The 24,877-nt window shown below is 30.6% G+C and overlaps 1 protein-coding gene and 1 long non-coding RNA gene across 3 annotated transcripts; one reads left to right on the forward strand and one right to left on the reverse strand.

Annotated features, from left to right (window-relative positions):
* Positions 1 to 5,266: 5,266 nt before the first annotated feature.
* On the forward strand, positions 5,267 to 11,297 carry LOC129310886 (long-chain-alcohol oxidase FAO4A-like). The gene is given in 4 exon segments (XM_054952785.1): positions 5,267 to 5,282; positions 5,956 to 6,065; positions 6,067 to 6,207; positions 9,376 to 11,297. Coding segments are annotated over 4 exon segments (2,124 nt in total). The 3' UTR covers positions 11,233 to 11,297.
* Positions 11,298 to 13,534: 2,237 nt separating this feature from the next.
* LOC129310386 (uncharacterized) lies at positions 13,535 to 21,101 on the reverse strand. Of its 2 annotated transcripts, XR_008593105.1 has the most exons (5): positions 20,444 to 21,101; positions 20,112 to 20,179; positions 18,971 to 19,022; positions 18,270 to 18,393; positions 13,535 to 13,695 (listed from the first exon to the last, which is right to left on the reverse strand). It is a non-coding gene; the product is annotated as an uncharacterized LOC129310386 (long non-coding RNA). The 2 variants fall into 2 exon arrangements; XR_008593104.1 differs by lacking the exons at positions 13,535 to 13,695; positions 18,270 to 18,393; positions 18,971 to 19,022 and adding an exon at positions 19,075 to 19,949.
* Between the last annotated feature and the right edge of the window lie 3,776 nt (positions 21,102 to 24,877).

The following is a 24,877-nucleotide window of genomic DNA, read 5'->3' on the forward strand; positions in this document are numbered from 1 at the left end:
CCGAAAATTAATTAAACGCAACAAGTAATTCATGAAAGCAGAAAATGCTAAATTTTTCTTTGGACTTTGAAAAGAGACTCATGGAGCAGACTTGTTGAAAAATAGTGGGTGGGATTATAATTGATTATATGCTTTTTAATAAGTTAAAAAAATATTAAATTGAGCGAATTGATTGCATAAAATACAACTTTTATTTTTTTTTTCAAATTATATTTATTTTCTTTAATTTAATCTGCGCTATTTTTCACTTTTAGAATTTAGGCGTGAATCAGGGTTTGAGACCCACCAGGACGGAGTACGCAAAAGACATGATTTTTAATTGAATGCGAAATTGACTTGATTAAATTTTTATGCAAATTAAATTTCCAGCCGATGAAAATGTGATGTTGTTATAAATTAAAAGGAAGCCCTGGATAGTCGTGATGTATAGTTAAAAAAAAATTCAAACAAAAACAATAGTGATAGATATATCTAATTGGATTGCATTTGCATGAACGAACTTTATAGTAATTATTTTCTTTATTTAAAAATATAAAATATTTTTAATTGAATTTCACCCACTAATAAAATAGTTATCTATTTTTAACTAATCCTATTTTTTTATATTTATTCTTATTAAATATCCTATAATAAATATAAAGTTATTATCAATAGAGACACTTTAATTACATTTTAAAAAATTAAAAATATTTTATATTTTTAAATATTTAATTTCTTAAAAATTACCTTACTGTGCTGCTGTTATTTTATCGATGTGTACGTACGTAGATAGCTGCATCTGCATCCTGACACATATACCTATATATGTTTGAAATTTGAAACGCTCCATCGTAAAAACCAAGAAAGTGGCCTTGTAATGCCCTTACGAAGCGGCCCTATGCTGCCTGGGCTTGGCCCCTCCTTCGCAAAGGAGAGCAGTAAAAAAAAAATTATTACTGTACATCTGAATTATTAAATTAGATTTGTGATTTAAATTTATAATTTTAAAAAATAAATTTAATTTAAATTATTTAAATTACTGTGAAAAAGTAATGGAAAGAATATGGGGGAGAAACCCGACCCGACCAACCATGAATTTCTCTTGCAATAATGACTTTTTTTTTTGAATTACAAAGGCAAGAACTTAAAGGACTAAAAAATTAAGAATTAACCTAAAAATCAATAAAAGAAAATAAGAAATACAGTAGCCGACATATTGTTTATCTTCTAAATATTATCTCAAACATCTTGAAGAAACTGTAATTATCAATATAATTTTTAAATTAACAATCCTTCCTAACTTTGCTAAAAAATCAGCGTGTCAATATTTTTTATTGTTATAGTGATTTTAGGACAAGAGTTCCACCTTTGTTTTCTCTCCTTTTCTTCTTTTTTTTATTGAAATAAATTATTTATAAAATAAAATAATGGTGAGGATTGAAAAAAGAGGGGAAAAAAAAAGGAGGATCCTCTCCTAGAATTCCCACTTCCCCATCAACAATGACTTTGGATGAAGGGCTTGCCCGTCAACTTTATGGCACTCTTCCTCAGGCATCTGTAGTACTTTACATTACTACGTTTTTGCAGCGACCTTTACAGTTATTCACCTATCTGTGGATTTCCCGTTTTCCAATAAAACTTGTACTCCTACTCTCTTCATTTTTTAGTGTCAGAGAAAGTATTATTTTTTATTTATTTTTTATACAAGTAAATAATATATGTTGATAAATATTTATTATATTTTTTAAATTATCTTTCATAATTTACATTAACAAAAAAATAATTAATATATAAATATATTATTAATATAAAATATTTTAGTTTAATTTTTTATTTTGAACATGATTGTTATGGTTAATTAATTTTTTTAAACTATAATATAATTTTTTCTTTTATATATAGAAAGGAAGGGAGTATGTTAAAATATATGTATTTCTTCTTAATTAAATTATTTAAAATATAAACAACTTGATGTATGTAATTTTTTTCATTTTATGCCTTATATTTACTAACTCAATTTTTTATATAAATTGATTCCTCCATTTTTATTTATAGAAAAAAAAATTATATCACATATTTAAAAAAATTATTAATTATATTAATTGTGTTTTAAAAAAAGATTTGAAATAAAATACCTTTCATTATTTGTGTCAATCAAGTATTCATTAATTATTTTTAAGATTGTGAATGATAAAATTATGAGAGGTAATTTAAAAATTTATAATAAATATTTATTGAAAAATATAATTTTTTATAAAAGACAAATAAAAGTGATAGTTTCTCTCATGAAAAAAAAAAGGGGTATCTCCTACTCATTATATGTAATACATTAATAATTGGAATAAGGGGTAAAAAATATTATATATATATATATATATATTTTTGGAAAGTGGAACTTTATTGATATTCTAATTTTTTTAAAAAAGATTGCTTATTTTTACATAGAAAGGAGTATGTACCTTAAAAAAACTCAAACTACCTTATATTTTTTGAACATGGTATTTTATAAAAAAGTGTCTTATAATATTGAATGAAAGAAAAAATGATGTACTACTGTGTCCCCTTTGCTTCTTCTTTTTTTTTCATGAGACACTTCTAAGCACATTACTATCAAGTAGAAAAAATACACTCTCTCTTCCTAAATTAAAAGATATTTTTAGGAAAATTTAGTATCGCAAAATATAATACACTTTGATAGAAAGAAAATTTTATTGATGATAATCTTCTAATATTACCATTCCTATTATTTTTTTTCTCTTTAGTTTTTTTATAAATGGAGTATTAAATGAAGGACTTTTTTAAGTTTATATATTTGTTTTAAAAAAATAAAATTATAAATTCTATTTAATAAATTTTATTTGTATGCAATATTTTGTATGCAAATGTATTATAATTTGAGACAAAATAAATAATAAATATTTTATTAAGTGGCTCATAAAATAGACCAAATATAATACACTTTGATAGAAAGAAAATTTCATTGATGATAATCTTCTAATATTACCATTCCTATTATTTTTTTCTCTTTAGTATTTTTTATAATAAATGGAGTATTAAATGAAGGACTTTTTTAAGTTTATATATTTGTTTTAAAAAATAAAATTATTAAATTCTATTTAATAAATTTTATTTGTATGCAATATTTTGATGCAATGTATTATAATTTGAGACAAAATAAATAATAAATATTATTATAAGTTGGCTCATAAAATTAGACCCATAAGTCCATCTATCATTGCTGCTTGCTAGTGGAAACTAATTTTCTTTAAAAAAATATTACATGTAACTTAAAATTTTAAATGTGTTTTATATAAAAGAAATTGAGGGTATATATATAAGTACCATATAAATTATGGCAAACTTATAATTAGCTAGTTTTTTTTTTTTAGGAATTGAGGTATATATATAACTACAATATATAAATCATTGCTGCTTCCTCTCCTATTTTTAGGGTGACATTTTAAAGTTTTTTTTATGTTATCTTAAATATAGGCCAATAGTAGTTATTTTTTCCTTAATATTTCTCCTCTTAATTACATTAAGTTTAAAATATTAATTTTAATGAAAGAAACAATTAAAAAATTAATATTTTTTACAAAAAATAAGTGTATTAACTAGTAATCCTTTTATTCCAATTTATGAGACATTTTTAGACACAAAATCACATATATTAATAAAACTCATAAATTTTTTTCAAGATAAAATATAAAATTTTAAAAATACTCTTTATTTAATACTTTATTTTTGAATGAATATTAAAAGAGAGAATATAAATGAGAAAGATAATATTAAAAAAATTCCATTAACAAAACTTTTTTTGTGAAAATATAATGTCTCATATTTTATAATGTCAACCCTCCTCCAAGAGTGTCTTATAATTGGGATGAAAGTAAATATTTCTCAAAAAACTAAAGTTGATTAGCCTTGCCCTATACTCTTTCTAATTCCTTTTTTATAAGGTATTTTAACTACTTAATTAGCTTTCTAACTTTGCGCCTATTAAAACAGAAAGAGAAAAATATACAGTATACGATGAGTTATAAAATTAAATTTTCAATAGAGGTAAGATTAAAAAATAATAATAAATAACCTTTTATGTACCTTATATTAAGGACTAGAACATTTTTTAAAATGTATCTTATAATAAAAATTGGAGTGAGGGACTAATTAAGATGGAAGAAGTACTCCCACCATCCCAACCAAATTAAAACTCAACGTTGGAGGAATTTTTTGTCCTAAAATATAAGTTAATTTAAAAATTTAAGGTTTCATTAATAGTACTTTTTAATATTATACTCTTTAAGTGGGTAGAGAATTAAAATGATACTTTAGTGTATTATAATAATAATTGTGTAGGTCATTTTTAAAATTTTATAATTTTGTTTTGAAAAAATTAATAAAATATTAGTATATTATGATTTTATTGATATGTATAATTTTATCTCATTTTTTTTTAATTTAGAATAGAGAAAGTATTTGGCAGGGCATTATAAAGGACAAGAAGAGCTGGACAAGGACAAACGATAATAAAAATGTTTGAGCAGTGTTTGTCTACTATCAAGAATTGATCATAGTAAGAAACACACGAATATTTTTTGTTGGAGAGCCAACACCTCAATTAAAGGAGGCAGGTGGAGTGAGTTAATGCGTAGCGTTATGCGTTACATTTAATTATTTCCAGAAGGCTTTTCTCCTCTACGGCTATTACTAGATCAGTCATCATTTTCCCTTTGGAATTTGTTTGTGCTCACCAATTCTTCACTGCCCACGTGTACGTTCCTTTCCTTTTTATGATCTCCCTCTCCATATTGAACATCCAACTAATTATTTCTCGCCACCTTCTCTTGGCCACGTCGATATATTATTCCTACGAATCACAACTTAACTCTGGTGAAGTGTATATAAAACCCCACAAGGTGCATGTTGCAGTGTGATATGAGAAGCAGGCAGTGAGAGAAAAAAAATGGAGAACAAGAGAGGAAGCTTTCAGAGAAGGGAGCGAGACAGTGATAGAGGTTGGGAATATTGACACACCACTCTTCTTGCAGGTGACGGTGGTGTTGATGAGAGGCACTTCAAACGGCAGAGCCTACCCACCAATTCTCTCTCCCATCGCCAGATGAGATCCTCTCCTCTCTCTGTGATACCTTCTTCTTGCCTTCCGTCGCCGCCAGCAACCACTCCTCCGCTGCTTTCTACCGCACTTCCGCTTCCATGGCCGGAACGCATGACCATGTAGGGTTTCACCACTCCTTTTACCCCACTTAGAGAGAACAAATGATGTATTATGGTCGTCTGTAAACGTAGTATTGTTTATTAATCTTAATTTTATTCTATGCGAAGATTTTAATCACATCAATTCAAGTTTACTTACACTCAACATCTAACCTTAATAATCATTAACAAAAAGTACTATAGTTTTTTTTTTATATCATTCAAGTAAAACTTTGTTTTCATATTATTTTGTTAGGATTTAAATTCTTAAATATGATATTAGTGAATTCATATGAAGTTTTTTTTATTATTTTTTTTATAAAATACTCCAGTAGTTTTATTTATAATCACTTCAAACTAATTTAACTAAATAAAAAAACTTTAAATCTAATTAACTTTATCTTAAAATTTAATAATTTTTATATTTACTCATAATAAATATTTTAACTTTATTACTAGCAATGTTTATCTAAAACATTTAACCAGGGCAAAAATATAAAGAAGAGTATTAAAAGTTAATAAGTGTCCTATTTTTACTTTGTTTTTATTCTATAAATAGAATAGAGAAATATAAAATTTTTTTTTTCTTTAAAAGGCAGAGTTTATAAAATTTATCGATCTCAATTTCATAAATTTAAATCCTTAGGGTAGCATGCATGTTGAGAAAATGGTGTGATATTGTTTAGCGTGACTTTTTCCTTTAAAGTTATAAGTGGATTGGTGATGTGGGGGGGGGGGGCAGCTAGGGGGAGTGATAAGCAGAAAGGCTGCGCCACCCGAACACGTGGATGCTGGGAGCGTCGCTGTGGCTGCTGTCGACGTGGCTGGGGACGGTGATCCTGTGCGGCGTAGAGAGCATGACGTGGGCGTTCCCCTTTCTTCCATAGCTTTCCAGATCTTCCGCTGGAGCAACGCCAACGCATCGTGACGTCTTGGTCTCGCAGTTACTTTCGCCACCTCCGCATGCTGTTCAAGACCCTCAAGCTTCTCACTCTCCTCGTCTTCTTCACTCAGGTATATAATTAAGTTGTAATTGTTCATGTGAATCTACAATCTATTATATCATATTCTCTTCTGTTTAAAAATGAGCAGTTTATTTTAATTAATTTTGATTCACAATATATACAATTTAATATATATATATATATAAGGAATTTTTCTTTATTTTACCTTTATATTTATTAATTTAGATTTTTGTGTAAATATATCTTGCATTTATTATAGAATGTAGTGGTAATTAAAATTGAGAATAAAAAATAATATATTTTTATAAAAATGATAGCTTTATTACTATGTAATTTTTTTTTCAAAAACCACTTATATTTTAGACCAAAATAGAGTGTGTGCATGAAATCTTATATATAGTACTGCATCTATGTATATCCATTACCAAAACTAGTATTATATATATATATTTTTTAATTTTCTAAGGTATACATGAACAATGAAGTTATATTCACATAATATAGCTTCCTATAGCTTTCATTTTAACAACATTAACGGTCACCAAAACTAAGATGTGAGAAGTGAAAATATGAGACTCACTCTCTCTTCTGAAATTAAGAAGAAATCGACAATACTATAAATAAGAGGATTTATTCTTGTGAGAGAGAAATACATGAGCTAGCCAATATTGTCAAAGCGCGCAGGGCCCACCGTACCTTTTCAAAATTAAAATATTTATTAACAAGGTATGGTTGCACTGCTTCTATATTTTTATTTTTTGGAGAATTTTAATTAAAGATCATATATATATGGCTTAATCATTAGTGAATTTTAAAAAATATTAAATTTTAGTTTAGTCTAAAAAATTAAAGTAAAAATAATTTCAATGATGATAGCATTAATTTATAATGAAAAAATTAAAGTATTCTTAACTTATTATGTAAAGTTATTAGTTGTTAATTTTTTATTTCACTTATTAATTTAATAACATGAGTTATAAATTATATGAATTTATATGTAAATAATTATACAAGACTTAATATTAATTTTTCAATTACAAATAGCAATATTGTAACTAAATTGCTTCTTTACTAATATTAATTGTAAATTACCAATAGACATTATAATTTATAACTAATGTTAGTAAATAATAAATAAAGTTAAAAAATTAACAATTGACGTTCACTTATCTTGATAAATTAATAAGTAAAGTAAAAAAATTAACAACTAATAATTTTACATAACAAGTAAAGAGTACTTTGATCTTTTCATAATTAAAATTGTTTTCATTTTAGTTCTCTTAAAGTGAATTGAAATTTAAATTTTTTTTAAACTCACTAATAATTAAGTTACATCCTTAGTCCTTAATTCAAATTCTCTCTCTCTCTCTCTCTCTCTCTTTTTAAGGTGACAAATATTGTTGGCTTTAGTTAAAAATATAGTGGATCATGTATAAAGCGAGAAAATCATGTCCAGTTTAATTGATTTGCATGTACATTTTCAATTCTTTAATTTCTTAATCCTTATCACGAATTGAAAAGGGAATTGGTCTTTCTACTTAGCAGAATTTTATAATATATATTAGAAGTTTAAAACACAAATTGCTTTCAACAATTTTAGAATATATACTGGATAGATTTATGATTTTTGTCAACTTATATAGCGGCTATATATATAACTTAATTTTACTCACACCTCTGCCCAATACTTTCATACAACCTGCGGATTTTAATGAAATTATGTCAAGGTTAGAGAGTGTTGATCCATATTTAATTCACTTAACTATTCTTAGAGCGTTATGAGTCACATCCGAGGATAAGTTAGTCACTTGGATTCCTCTCTGCGGGTAAGGATACCAAATCGAGCATGACAGATTCTCCACCCAACCTAACAACTCCTCACGCAAGTTGGGCCAGGTGGGTGGGACTCTGGTTAATTATGAGCGTAATATTAATTACCATGCAATTATTTGTGTCAAACAAATTTAAAAGCTTGGTCTTTGGTCTATTTAATTTGTTTCCTTGTACCTTCTAGGTGTCTCAAGTGCCCTTTAGCACTGTTGCCTTATGTAAATTTGTTTGAGTGTTAAATATTTAGTTGCAACATGTGTGGGTTTGAATAACCTATTCTAAGGCTAGGTTAGATTGGAAAAAAATTAATTCAAATAATTTTTTTTTCTATAATACAAATAGTCCGTGAATCAAATAGGCTAACTCTAATAGATTAAAATTGGCACCACAAGTCACAAGACAAGCGGATTTGGAATTAATCATGATAGAATTGATTAATTTCATATTTATGATGTGATTTTTTTTAACTATATAGAATATTATATTAGAACTTACCATTTAGGTATAATTTTTTAAAAAATTCATGCAAAAAAAAAAATTAAGTACGTTAGTTGTTTGGCCCATTTAACTCACTAGTCAAAAAGTTAAAAGGTGTGGGTTGAATCCAATCTAATTTATATAATCAACTTGGCTCGTATTCCTTAGTCTAAATATTTTTATCCACACAATACTCTATATTGAAATCTTCAATGTCAATTAGTAAGAGAGAGTAAAAATTAATATAATCATAGAGTTTAGCATGATTAATACGGATAATATCAGAAGCCACTTCAGTTTTTTAACAATTTTAATTTTAATGTCTTTAACTATCATATATATGCGCGCGCGCGAAGTAGTTTGAAAACGGTTTATACTTAACAGGAGAGGAGTATTGAATTTAATTAAACCACAGAAGTAGAGAAGATCAGGTTCAGTATTATGCGTGCATCTTCACGTGCACCTAACATATATAACTGGAAAAATCCTGAATCTCAACAAATTAGGATTCGGACCCATGCATATTGTCTCTCGAACTTAAATAAAACCTCCAAAAGAAACAGAATAGCTGAGATCTAAAACAATAACAAGACAAACTTATTTCAACGAGGATCCACATGCACATAGCTTCTATGCTGAACAGGGCTCAAATACAGCACGCACAGGCACACAACAAACCCACTTTTTTATTAACCTCGATTTCACATGTTTAATTCTATATATCTATCATATAGAATACAGATTTATTATAAAATTTGAGAAGGAAGGAAAAGATTGGCTAAAATTTAAATCAAACCACATTAATTAATTAGTTTAACATGTGAAAAGATTGGCTATATCGAATCTCGTCACTATGTTTTTCTGTTTGCTAGGAACCTTGTACGTCTGAAACAGGTCTTTTCATTTTCAGTTAGATGAATCAGAAGGCAACCCGTCATGGAAAGCAATAGGATACGAAGGACCAGACCCAGAGTTCAAAGCGCAATTAAAGAAGCATTTTCTAATGGCAGCGTCAAAAGAAGGAGGCAAAGAACATAAAGATGATGATGACGACGACGAAGACGACGATAATGAAGACATCATTGGACCTCTTTATAAGGGTCTTGTCCACTTAGATTATCCTCGAGATATCACTACAGATGCTCTTCGAAGATCCGGATTCCCTGTCTCTGTTAGTCGTCGAAAATCTAAACCATCCACTTTATCATCTCCTTCCTTAGTTATCCAATGTGACGCAGTGGTGGTAGGCTCCGGATCCGGTGGTGGTGTGGTCGCGGGAGTTCTTGCAAAAGCTGGTTACAAAGTGCTAGTCTTGGAGAAAGGAAGCTATTCTGCAAGGAACAATCTTTCTCTTCTAGAAGGACCAACGATGGATCAAATGTACCTCTCTAATGGCTTGATTGCCACTGATGATATGGGTGTGTTAGTGCTCGCAGGTTCCACTGTTGGAGGAGGCTCTGCAATAAACTGGTCAGCCTGCATTGAAACTCCTAAGCATGTCTGCAAGGAATGGTGCGATCACCATGAGCTAGAGCTATTCAAAAGCAAGCTGTACAAAGAAGCCATGAATGTTGTCTCTGAGAAAATGGGAGTTCAATCTGAGATCAAAGAAGAAGGATTCAACAATGCGATACTAAGAAGAGGGTGTCAAGAAATGGGCTATCCAGTGAGTAATATTCCTCGAAATTCCCCACCAGATCATTACTGTGGTTGGTGCTGTATGGGCTGTAAGGATGGGAAGAAGAAGGGCACATCAGAAACATGGCTTGTGGACTTAGTGAAATCTGGTAATGGAGTGATTCTTCCAGGCTGTGAAGCAATTAAAGTTCTACATAGGAAGAAGAAAGGTATAGACAGGAAGGTATCACATGGAGTAGCTTTTGAATATGAATATAGAGGAACTAAGGAAATCTGCGTCGTGGAATCTAAGGTCACTATTGTAGCTTGTGGAGCTCTCTGTACTCCATCATTGCTTAGAAAGAGTGGCCTGAAGAATCAAAATATAGGGAAACACTTGCATCTTCACCCAGTGACAATGGCTTGGGGACATTTTCCAGATTCGAATTCACCTGAGGTTTGGCCTGAGGCACATAAGAAGAGCTACGAAGGAGGGATCATGACAGCAATGTCAACTGTTAATGTAGACTTTGAAAACTCAGGGTATGGTTTTGTGATACAAACACCATCCCTACATCCTGGCATGTTCTCAATCCTAATGCCATGGGTTTCTGGAACTGATATCAAAGATCGAATGCGCAAGTTTTCAAGAACAGCTCATATATTTGCACTAGCAAGAGATCAAGGATCTGGGGTTGTTCACTCACCAACCTCGATCAGCTATCAAATGAAAGAAGCGGACGAGAAGAATCTACAGAAAGGAATAGAGAAAGTGCTGAGGATTCTTGCAGCAGCTGGGGCTGAAGAAATCGGGACCCATCATAGTAAAGGAAGGACGTTGAAGGTAAAGGAGGTGAGCTACCATGAATTTGAGAAGTTCGTGAAGAAGGAAAGTTCAAGGGCATTGAGAGACTTGTCGACGCCATTATGCTCAGCTCATCAGATGGGAAGTTGTAGGATGGGGACGAGTCCGAAAGAGTCGGTGGTGAATGAGAAAGGAGAAACGTGGGACGTAGAGGGGCTTTTTGTGGCGGATGCGAGTGTGTTTCCGACGGCTTTGGGTGTGAATCCGATGGTCACTGTTCAGGCGATTGCTTACTGTACAGCACAATCTGTACTTGAAGTTCTTCGAAGGAAAAGAAGTAGATAAAGACATGTTTATATATAAAAGAGAACCGGAAATGAATAACAAAGGAAGTTATGATGCTTTGGTAAGTTGTGTGATTCTTAATGGTGATTCAGATGGTATACCATTGAAAGGTTGCCACGTACAAAGTATAGAACAGACATGCATGCTTTCCATAGATCTTGATCGGGATGAAGTTACGCGTTGAATCAAGGTTTTAAAAATCAAACTGATTTTTAAATCAATTGAGACAGTGATTCATGATTTATTACTCGAACCGTTTATTAATAAAATAGTATATTTTTAATTTTATATATGAAAATAATACAACAATAAATATAAATATATACATGGGATGATTATTTACAAATGTTTGAAAGGCAATTTTAATATAAATTTATATAATTTATCTAAAAAATAGAGATAAATAATTTAAAATACAAATTTAAAGTATTTGTCCACATTTTTAAAAACAATATATGAAAACAAAAAATCAATAAAGATCGATACAAAAAAATAAAAAATTGTATATAGATATAATATTATGGAGTATAAATGTGAAATAAATGTTCACATTATCAATAAAAAAAAATCATGAAGATCGACAAAAGAATTCACCAAAGATGAGAGAAAAATAGGGGAAAAAAAACAACTGTGTGCAAGATGATGCATCATGAATGTACGCTAACAGAGTCTCACATCGTTTGCCTTGAAAAATGAAAAGAGGTGGGGGACTCTGTAAAGGGCAGCAAAGGGTAGGTGGAAATATTTTAACCTGGACTTTGCTGGCCAAGCGTTTCTACACGTGAGCCAAGATTTTTTTCTTTTCTATTTTCTTTGTTGGTCTTTTTCGAAACAGAAACCGGTTCGCTTTTTCTCCTTTCATTGGTTGTTGATTGATTTATCCAGTATTTGATCAGTTAATTTATTAGGTGGTTTTCAAGTTGATTCGGATCAGGCTGAGTGGTGGTTTTTGGTTTAATTAATTAAATCGACTGATTCAGCCTAGTTTTTAAAACCATGCATTGAATTGACTATCATTAACATAAATACAATACAAGTGCTGAAGATTTTCAAAGTTTGAAATATGGCCATGTAAATATTGTTAATTATTTTCAAGTACAAATCAACATTGATTTGATCAAGGGGAATGTGAATGTGAATTTAGAGGTGAAAAAAATGAGTTAATTTGGCTCTAAAAGGCTGATCCATGAGGGCTCAAGTTTAAATGAGCTTAGCTTAAAAAGTTTGCTTGTGCTAAAAAAGATTCATTTATATTTATAAAGCTTAGCCCAAGACCGGTCCAATGGGCTTTAAGCCTTTTTATATATTTTTTAATGTCTTTTCTCTTTTAAATAAATACATAAAATAGAAAAATAAATATTATAAAATTTTGAATTCATTTCATAAATATTAATAAACTTAAATATTAACCATTATTAAAATTTAATTAATTCAAATGACTTTTCTCTAAATCTCAATAAGACAATAAAACTTAAACATTAGCTACAACATTATCATCATGATTATGCAAAAGACCTCCTATTTCAAGTAATAAAGTATTAAAATTTATAAATTTCTAATTCCAATCATAAAATCTCAAATTGTATAAGAGTAAAAATACTCTTTTGTCAAAAATATAATTTAAAAATATTAACACATACATAACATAAATCAAATCATTCTCTAGTTTAAATTAAATCAAACAATTTTTTAAAGTTTAGATAAAAAAATCATTATCTAGAATTAAACAAATCAAATTATTATGCAAAGTTCAATTATAAAAAAAATACGATAACAACTAAGTGTTTAAAATATTATCAATAATGTCAAAAATATCAATTATATTAGCATGATAGTTAATATTCAAAAAAAACTGAGAGCTAGCCCATTTAAGTTTATTTTATATTTTGAAGATCTAAATTTTTAGCTTAGTTCTAGCAATTATTAGGTTTAAATGAATCAACCTTATGGGCTTGGCTAGTTTTTTCAACTCTAAATGTGATGAAGGAAAGGAAAGGGTTGAGACCATTTGCTTTCACTTAAAAGGTTGGTGTCCTTGCCCAAATTCACTTAAGAAAGAGAATGCAAAATTTGAGTTTAATTTCTTATGTGATTTTTTTTATACTGAAATTAATGCATTCATAAAACAATTAACTTACACCAAAAGAGTTAGGTCTATCCTGAACATTCTCATCATCCACCTCTTCTTGGGGAAGAGATGGGAGATGATCAAAAATACAAAAGGTAATATTTAATCTATGAGATAGTTTGGATAAATAGTTAGCATGTACACTTAAATCTCTATTAATATGATGAATCTTCATGTGATTCTATCAACCATGAATGAGTCCATAGATTTAATTTAAAAATTGGGCATCCATGCCTTCTAAAAAACAACATTGAAGCAATAAGTAGAACCTCATTTTGTTGGCTTTGCCATTCCTATTTCCCCAGCTTCCATGTTTACTTCCTCTCTTTCTCTCTCTAAAAAGCAAATTTCATTAAAGTAAAATTATCATCAAGAATCAAACATTGAAGCAGTAAGTATTCACTGTGTACTAAGTCCTAAAATTTTATATTCATTATCATCATCTACCAAGACAACATGATTAGTTCAACAGTGGTAGACCAATTTTTATGATGGCATCTATGATAAGTGTAAATAGAATCAAGAACTCAATCATTTTGACTCCTCCTATCAATAAGGACAATGGACAACAAAACATCACAATGCAAATGCATCTCAATTACACTAGTTTTAAAAGGATTTTAAAAAGAACCAAAATCAAGAATCCAATTAATTCTATTACTCCTACCTCCTATCATTAGAGAAATCAAACAACACAACACCACACCCCAATTTGAGTTCATCTTAACTACACTAGCTTTAATGGCCTTTTAAGGTTACAAAATTTAGAAATAAGATGGCCTAACTTCTTGCAATAATAACAAGCTAAATCATTGTTGGATTTATGTCTTCTATATTGAGATATAGTTTTCTTAGTACTTCGTCTTTCTTGACTCCCCCTTTCAAATTTAAACTTTACATTTGTCCTTAAAATAGGCGTTAAGATATATTTTTTTCGTATTTCATCATCTGGTATCTTGAAAAACCTCCAATCTAGACTAATCCAAACTCTTCTCGTACAGGACTGTTATTGCCAAAACCTTATGACTTAAGTTATGAGTCTCTTTTTATATGTATTAATTATTAAACATAACTTTATTCAATGTAGGGCTTTCCACACTAGCTTAAATCCACTGGAAATACAGGCTGTGCGAGGTAGCCCACATAGGTTGGACATTTTATAGGATAGTTTGGGCTAGCTTGAAAAAGAAATAGCTTAAAAAATCCAGCTTAACCCATATATATGCGAGCTAGCGGGTCCGCCTGCAAAAGCAACACCGTTTAATTTTTTTGTAGACTTTCACAATCATTCTTCTAAGCACTCAAATTTCATATATTTAATAAAAAATTCATACTCACTATACTTTGTCAATGTGCCATCAATGTCCATAAATAATACTTTCTAAGATTTTAAATAATTAAAATATATAAAAAATAAAGATGATATTGTTTGTGGGAAGAGAGACCCAGTAAACCCAATACTATTAAAAGCATGCTAAACCTAAATGTTGGTAGGCCATATGATTTCCATGTGATGAAGGTGATATAACCTCATTAGATTTCCTCAAAGTGGTATGAAGGAATGTGATAAAGGGCAACTGGTTCTTTCCTTTCTTTGCTAACTTCGCCTTACCCTCTTCCTTTCATCACTATTAAAGAAGAGCAAAGGATGAGGAAGTTGGTAGCAGCAAGTGAAAATATGTGATAAGGAGATGACTCAACTTGTAAATCTTAGCTAGTCAAGCTCAACAAAGAAAGAAGTGATGCAAAAGAAGCATGATGATGGAAAATCAAATGGTGAGATTCTAAAAGGTGACAAGGTATAGGAGATAAGCGAACAACGTTAGGGATTTGACAATAGCAAATAGCTTGGGACCTAATGTGCTGAGCTGTATAGGCATAGCCTAACCCACTCAACTGGCCTATTTTATTGTTCAGGCTAGACCAACTTGTCAAGTTGGGCCTATTTACCCAACTTTAAAAGGACACAAGTCCTATACTAGGCTTCAAAATGTGTGTGCAAAAAAAAAAATATAGGCTTTCAATTCCCAATTGAAACATGCCTTTGATATTGCTTATATAAAATGGGGAGAGACAACCGAAAAATAAGTAGAGAGAACAAATAGGCAAAGTGTGAGATTTAAGCCCAATTTTTGTTCCTATAATTAAAGCTAGCCTAATTTTTGGCTTTAAATTATATGATGCATACAAATCTCATTTTATGCTTTAAACTTATGCACAATACGAGCTTTTAAGTCCTAGATAAAACCTATCCCTGAATAAGAAATGACTTCTTCTTTTTTAAAGGGAGTTAACAAATGGGCGAAGTATAAGCCTATAAGCTCCTAACATCAAAGATGTTATAAACACTAAGTCTCTATTCTTGTAATCAGGACTATCCTAATTTTTAAGTTTCAGATGCACACAATTCCTATTTTTGGCTTTAAACTTGTAAGTAATACGGTTTTCAAGTCTAGAAGAAACCTAATTTTGATACCACTTTTTAAAAATTATAAACGCCTACTTAAAACCATAGAGAGAGAATAATGGAACACTCACACTTAACAACCTGACAATCTTTTAAGTATGGGTCCACAAGATCCAAATGTTAAAAATGATACCAACACCAAGAATCTATTCCTATAATAAGAGCCAGTCCCATTTTAGACTTCAAATGTGTATGGAATCTTGATTTTCAATTCTTAAATGAGACCTGGTTATGATATCACTTTTTAGTAATGGAGAGCGACCACTCAAAAATATAGAGAAAGAATAAATGGGCTAAGGGCAGAGTACTCATACTTAAAGCACCCAAAAATCTTTCCCTCAAATATAAGTCTACAAGCTCTTAAAATCAAATATGTCATAATCACTAAGTGTTTGTTCCTACAATCATAGCTAAGCTAAATATGTCAAATGGCGTAATGAACACAACCATTTTAGGCTTCAAACGTACATGCAATATAAGCTTTCAAGCCTCAGATGAAACATGGCTCTCTGATACTTGTTTAGAATGAGGGCCAACTACTTGAAAATAGAGAGAGGCAACAAATAAGTGAAGTGTTAATTCGAAAGCTCCTATAATTAGGGCTAACTCAATTTCCATTTTAGACTTTGAAAGTATGCTTAATACTATTCAATTTCTAGCCCTTGCTTTGATACCTCTTGTTCCTATGTTGAGTAAGAAAACATTCATACTTGTTAAACTTAATAATCTCTCCCTTAAATGTGGATCCATAGGCTTTTAATATCTAAGATACTACAAATACCAAGTTTCTGTTCCTATAATTAAAGCCAGCCCAATTTTTGAATTTTAAGTAGTAAGATGTATACAAATCTTATTATGGGCTTTGAACGTGTTTTATATCGGCTTTGAACTCCTAAAAAAAGTTTGTGACTTGTGTGAGTTCACAACCTCCAAATATTAAAGAAGTCACAAGTGTTGTGCCTTCTATCATGTAATCCAGGCTAACTCTCAGGCTTCAAATGATGTGATGTACGCAAGTCCCATTTTAGTTTTCAAAGGTATGTGTAGTACGAGCTCTAAAGTCACAAAGTCTCAGACAAATGGGTGAAGTGTGAGTTCAAAGGTTCTTAATATCAAACACTAAGTCTCTACTCCAATAAAGCCAACCTAATTTTTAGACTTTAAATAGTAATTTTATTTCAAAAGAAAAAGCCTGGCATTGATATTACTTGTTAAAAATAAAGAGTGAAGACCCAAAAACAAGGAAGAGAGAACAAATGGACGAAGTGTGAATTCACATCAAGTCTAACACCACTTATTAGAAATTAAAGAGTGACTATTTGAGATAGGGAGAGAGAACAAATGGGCAAGTGGCTAAAACTCTCAATATAAAAAAAATGCCACAAATGCCAAGTTAGATTACATTTAGGCCCAATCCAATTTTTGAGTTTTGAATGGCGTGCATCACACAATTCTCATTTTATTTTTTCTCTTGGAACTTAAGTGTAAACCTATTCCAGTCTTGTGAAAAAAAATTGACTTGAGTGTTGCACTTTGGGTTAGGCTAAAATTCTATTACTTTTTTGTTCATTCCTAAACTTGAGTTTTAGACATTCCCTTGCATTTTGATTCCTTATACTTTTTAGAGGTAGAGAGGATTTTTAAGGACAATGGTTTATTTTAAGGAAAACAATATTGGTTTGATTTTTTTAAATAATGTTTAACATAAATTGTCTTTATATTAAAAGAATATAGAATCATTTTCAAGAAATTTGAAATTTAAAATCATTTAACAATTTAAAAACAATTTTGTTGTTGTTTGGAAAAATAACAAAAAAAAAATAACAAGTTATTCTAAGAAATTAAGTTTTTAGATGATGTTAAAAAACATTATATATGTAAGAATATCGAGTTCATATGAACATCATATATGCTTAGATGATCGATGTTATAAACATATATGCTGTATGTGTGTAGTTAGGTGTTTTTTCATAAACATATATCGTCATAACTTTAAAAATAGTTACTTTTTATGAAATTTTAAAATTACTTTCACTAAAAAAAAAACTGTCATAAAATTTATTTGATTAATTAAGAAGTTTTATAGGTAAAACTTAATACTTTAGATACAACATACTATTTTACAAAACATAGCAGTTTTTTTTTTTTTTTTTAAATTCTAATCTTGTTCAAACAATAAGCTCCCCTCAATATAAAGGATGCATGAACCTACAACGCGGTAAACAAAACTCAAAGTGATGCCATTTCACTCCTAATCAATGAATCAGGGGGTAAATAGCAAGTTGCTGAATTGAAATGCTAAATTGATATGTTCTGCATATGTGAACATGAAAACTAGGCAAGAGAAAAAGAAAAAGAAACAAATGACTAAAGCAAAATAAAATACTTTGGCAAATAAACCCCATGAAATGTAGAAACTGAAACAATGACTAAAAGACGCACCTCAGCTTCCAAAGATGTTCCGGTATCCGCCTTCACTGTGCAAAGTTTCATGAACAGCTTGAGATTCATCACCAAAGGGGAAGGGAGGAAATCTTGGTAATTGATATTCATGAAGTTATATAGCCTGAGAAAGAAAGATTTCCAAGAAAATAATAAAAACTTGAGATTAAAAGATCTAATCATATTTCTCAGTTTTATTCTACTTCATAAACTTTTCGGCCCAAAAATCTGATAAAAAAGATAGTGTAAATGGCAAGTTAGCAACAACATTTACGCAGCTGGCAATGCCTTGTAAGGAGTTCAAAATGGCAATGTTTTTGGGGTGATATTACTTTCTACATGACAAAGATTGGCTTACTGTTTTATACATGATGCAGGAGGTCACAGCAAGGAAGGGAAACGAAGAGAGATTTCAGGGGCAGTTCAGAGAGAGACAGGAAAGGATCAAAACTACACAGTACTCTCAACTATAGTCAGGTTTGATAAGTCAAGCACAAAGCAGTACTCGAACAAACCCGGTATATGCTTGATAACCAAGATCCTAACGGGTAATCTCAAATAATCCCCACTGGTTAAAATATCCCAATAAGCATTATCCCCATCAAACATTATGAAAGATAGTAAGAAATTATATTATTCTCCAGATATAATCACTAATTTAAGAACCAAAAAGCCCAGGGGAGACGAGATACAGGATATACCTTAGGGAGCGTCTCCAATTTCTTTACTGCTGCTATTTCAAATTGCGTATGCCTTTAAAAGAATAAATGTAAACTACTTTAGTTTCCAATCCAAAAACCTCTCAAAACCTATGCCAACAAATCCAATGACACCCTTAATTGGAATCAAGTCATCAGATAAATAGAAAAATCACTATAGCACTTGCACACACGATTAAATTCATCAGAGAAGTTATAGAACAATGTGCTTGTCAAGGCATGTATTTTTCTAGGCTGATAAAAATGCCAAACAAGAATTGTCCACTCACGAGTGCACCATATACTGTATATTAATACAGACAATGAGAAGAAAATATTTCCATAATGTAAAATGCAAAAGCATTTACTACAAACCATCCAAGGACAATTGAGGTCTCATTGATTATTTTTCTTGAGAAAAACATCTTAATAAGGAATTACTTTCATTATTAGAAATGCCTCTGCCATGTCACATAACTTTGCAGCGATATAGGAAGCAGAACACTGTCCAGCAGCTGTGCCATAATCACTCAGAACCCAACAAATGACTTGCAATCAGTATTTAAGATTATGCCATGGAACAAGTCTAATTTCTTTGCAAAATATAACAAGTACAGAAATGCAAAAACCTAAGTAAGATAGTAAGTACTTAAAGAAACATAGATGGAAGCTTCGGCTCCCCAATGGCACGCAAATATGACTCAACCTCCACTTCAGAAAGAAGCTCCCATAAATAACTTATGGCGACATGCATCTTTGTAGTAAATATTTTGAAAAAAACAGTGCAATAATCCAAAAGCTTTTGCAATATAGCTGATGATCTCCGTTGACTATCTGCAGCAGCAACATCTTCTCCAAAACCTTTTGCAATCAATCGCATTAAATTATGTGCCACCTTGATAATCATTCACAAGATCTCCAGCATGATCAAAAACCCTATTCATGGCTCGCAATCAGTAGCCATCGTTAGTTATCGTTGAAGCTGTATGAAAATGGAAAATTGCAGAATGAGGAACCTATATGCACTAATCCTTATGATAACTTGGAGCAAACTGCTCAGCAAGCTCCGCAAATCGTATTGCTATGTAAATGAGCATCACTGGTGCTAATCATGCAATCAATCATGCGTTCGACAATAACTTACACATTGGAGGACTTTGTCATTTTTTATAACAGTTCAAATGTTTTTCGCTTCAGAGTATCATCAGGGTTCTGCAGCACAAATTGAAATTGAATTAGAATTGCAGAGTACCATGACCGTAAGAAATTATCTAGAGGCAACTGCACGAATCGAAAGATGGAGAAGCATAATACAAACTCAGCCACATCCAACATTGTATTCTTAGCAGATTCAACATGACTTCAGAAGAAACAAACATGATAATCCAAAGGACGGTAACAAAATGATTACAGTACCAAAGAGAATGCTTAAAATGTTCAGCTTAACAACAGAAGGGCGATTAAGAATATCCTCACCTCTAAGCAGTCAATGACAGCCAGTTGGTGTTGTTCTGCAATTTGCGGACTTGATTTTATTAGCCGACCAAGAGCATCGTTGCCCCAAGTATTTGAGATTATGAGTGTCGCTCTGGGCACATAACTATAATATATATGTAATATGTGACGTCCAAACGCTGCAAGATGCATGGTAAAATCTCCAAACAGGATTCACAAGAACAAACTAGGCAATCACAAGCACACATGCCAGAGACTCTGAGAGCTTTTGGGCACGAAATAGAAATGATAAGGTAAATTGAGCTCTGAATCTGATCGATGCCCCCAGACCTGGATATTCAATAGCGAAAATCCGAAGCGAACCACACCTAACCCCTGCTCGACGAAAATCCTTGGTGGTGATTATATTCTTAATAGCCTGGTTTGTAAGAATGAACGTCAATACAATCCAGAAGAACCTCAAGTCTGACAATTATTTGGTCGTCTGTGCTGCCCTTAATGCTGCTTGTAAATTGATCAATGAAGAAGCTATCCCAGCTGTGGTGCCGCAGGTGATCGAGATGTTGAGTCATTCCACAGCAGCCGTCAGGAAGAAGGCTATTATGGCCATTCATCGTTTCTACCAGAAATCAGTTTGTTGTGTCTCCCACTTGCTCTCTAACTTTCGCAAGAGACTGTGTGATAACCATCCAGGGGTAATGGACGCCGCGTTATGCCCTCTTCTTGATCTTATAACGATTGATTGTTCATTCTCAACGGCTGGTGATTCAGTGACCGTTGGCTGAGTGAGGCGCCAAGACCGCTTTTTTTCTACGCGCCAAGACCGTTGGCTGAGTGAATCACTGAATCAACGTTACGGATTTATCACCCTTGTGAAGACAAACGTAGAAAAAAGCGCCTAACCCAGCCAACGTTCCCTGAATCAAAGTTTATTTTTTATTAAAATATTCTTCATTATTATAAGAGTAAATTTTCTCTCACTTTCATGAAAAAATATTGTACTTTTTTATATTTTTAATTATATATATATATATATATATATATATATATATATATATGAAATTAACTAAAGATAAACATAGAAAAATCAGATATGGAATAAAACCGGAGCGGATCGAATAATTCAAAGTCATCAATTCAGGGATAGTGTTGGCCACAAAAAAAAAAAAAAATTCAAGGGTAGTGGGATAAAGCCAATTACTTTTTTTCAGTTTTACTTGATATTCTTCTGAAAAAAAGGAATGGGAAAGAAACCATTTGCTCTCAGCCTGAAGGTGAATATCCTCAACTAAAGCGAATAATTTAAACGAGCTAGGTTTATTCGGACAGCCTAAACTCATGTAATTAAGTATGACCCTAATCCTTTAAATTTTTGGGCTTTCAGATCTTAAAAGTTATCCTGAATGCGTGAGTTGTCAATTTTTTTTAACAATTTTCAACTTTTATTTTGAAATTATTTATGTTTATGACTATCAAAAAACATAAAATATACTTTTTGGGATACATAATAAAAAATGCAGAGAGCTAATATTTTTTTAAAAAAATTGTGAGTTTCAAAGTTTTAAAATCAATATTAAAATACATTTTAAATATTATTGTAAAATATTTATAGATTAAAAATAATAATGTAATAATGTATTGTAATACATGGCAGTAAGATTGAAATGATTAATTAATATTTAACATGTTTTAAATATTTTTAAAAAATTTAAATATCTTGCCTATATCCAACCCAAACTTGAATATGATTGAATTTGGTTCAAATTTTTTTGAACATATTTGAATGAGCTTGAACATTTAAAATATATTATTTTATCAAACCCAGCGTTAATATTTTTTATATCTTATTTGGATGGCCTATTAAGATTGGCTTGAATCACTAACGGTTCATTCAAGCCTATTTGGAGAGAAAGAATGCAAAGCTTGAGTTTTATTTCTTATGTAATTCTCCATTACATGAACATGCCCTGACAACAACCAAAAAAAAAAAAAGAAAAGAAAAAAAAACACATGAACAAAAAATAAAGATTAATCTAGATGATAAAAATTTGACACATAATTTAAAAGTTTGTGAGACAAATGTTTATAAAATAAAGAAAAACACATAAACGTGCACCTCCCATATTAGTTTAATAAATTTTTATTATATGATAGATGATTTTTTTGTTGTTTGCTATTCTCAATTATGCAATATTAAGCTCTAGAAATATTTTCCAAAATCATTGACTTGAATTCGAGGCTCTACTTAAAAGCACAGGATACTCTGAACCATTTAAATCAATTATATCGTTATTGACGATTTTTTTTAATGAACAAATTGGAAGATTTATTATTACTATTGAAGATAGGTGGAGAAAGTGGGCAAAGTATCTACTTAATTAAGCATGAAATGCATACATAAAAAATCACTCGGGTCTAGGTATCTTAACTCAGTCATCATTAATCTTATAACTATACATCCACAGTACTCAACTCAAAAAAATAATATATTATTATAATGAGCAAAATTGGATGTCCCTGCGTTCTGAGAAGCATCAATGAACTCCGAAGTTGACCAGCTTCAATTGAAATATATATTTCTAAAACCGTCTAACACCTTCACTTCTGAACTAATATATGCTTAAAGCCAATGAAATGAAAGACTCTTTAATTAGAAGGCAATATAATTAAAGTCCGAAATAAGATGGAGATCTCTAACCAAAGGAAAAGGCTAAGATGATGACCAACTCGTCATGTTCATCATTTTGCCCTCAAGTTTCTCGTCCGCAGAAGCAACAGCCATCCCACCACCACTGTGACGGAAAATCTTCCGACCACATGCGACTTTCCTATATTTTGTTTCATTTCCTTCGTCATATGTATTGTGGTTGAGCTCCTCATGAATAAGGCAGGTTGCTGTGTTTTTGAATTACCCTTATATATATATATATATATATATAGTTCTCTGTTGTACATTCATTTATATGTTAATTTGGCAGGAAGGTGAGATCAGATGGAATGGAAAGGCTGTGTCACATGCCCCATTAAGCCCTTCATAATATATTGATTAGTGATTGCAGCCTTGAGTTGCTTGGGTGCGTCCCAACTTCTGGCCAATTTCATATTTTCCAATCATTCTTTAGTTGTAGGCAGAGCAGCAAATCTCCAGTTCAACATGCCTGTTTTCGCAAAGCTTCTAGTTTTCATCCCCTAGTTGGCAGCACCTCAATCTTCTGCATGTCTATTCCCTACTTTTTCATATAGTTATATTTCAAGCAAGAAATATATGCACAAAGTAAAATATGATTGCATAAAAAGTACAACAAATCCTGCATGAGATAAAATTGAATTAGAGTATGCGTATGGGCAACAAATACACAAAAACTAACCATATAAACTTAATTCAGGTGGTATGGGTATTATAAAGTATATGTAGGAGCTCAACATTTAAATTTTGTGATGATAAAATTTGTAGTATCCTTTAAATTTATATTCATTATTAATTTGATCATTCAAGTTTAATTTTTATTAACTTAGTTATGTAAGTTTGCTTTAGTTATTGATTTGATCCCTTATTGTTTGGAAAGGGAAACACTGTTAAAATTTACTGATATGGATACTTGAATATTTAGTTGACAATTAAGTAAACTAGTGAAAAGAAATGCAATTAATTATTTAATTAGAAAAAAGAAAAAGAAAACAAACTTGAAAACTTAAAAAGAAGTAAAGAAAAAAAATACTACTTAAGGAATTAGATTAATAAAAGTTAAACTAATTTGAAAATCAATTTATTTTCATTTAGCCATTATACATGTCAATTGTCAAGTCATTAACATGCCTTATATATTATATTAATTTGAGTGTCGATCTTCATTTAAAAATTTAAAAAACTAATGTGATAATTAAAAAAATGTAAGGAACTAAATTAATAAGAATTAAATTTAATAGATTAAATTAATAATTGAGACAAATTCAAAATTTTAAAATTTGAATTGCTTCTCACCAAAAAGAAAAATGATTAAATGATAACATGGACCATAAACTATAGATTTAAGGGTTATTTAAATTTTAAACTTGTATTTGATACATTTTGAATCTTAAAAATTTAAATCCAAAGCAATCTGAACTAAAGTTGGGAAATGAATGGGCCTAACCCATATGAGCTTGGCTCTTAATCCTTAAGAGATCTCATTTTGAATCTATGAACCTTTATGCGATGTAGCTAGATTTTTCTTTGGTTGTTGATGTTTAATGAATATTTTAGTACAAGTTATTATTCTCATGCTATTGGATAAATAATTCTAGTATGTGTTTGTGTTTTAGAATTCGCCTTTGAAAGAAAGAAATTGCAATTAAAATATTTATTAAGTAACTTAAGATTAAAATTGATCTAATTTATGCTGAGATAGATATATACTAAAGAGTTCTAAGTAATCTTTACAAGGCCTTGCATAATTGAATCCAATAGTATTAGAA

The sequence above is a fragment of the Prosopis cineraria genome, unplaced genomic scaffold (assembly GCF_029017545.1).
Source record: "Prosopis cineraria cultivar Desert tree isolate PC_DT_omini unplaced genomic scaffold, ASM2901754v1 PC5, whole genome shotgun sequence".
Classification (NCBI taxonomy): domain Eukaryota; kingdom Viridiplantae; phylum Streptophyta; class Magnoliopsida; order Fabales; family Fabaceae; genus Prosopis; species Prosopis cineraria.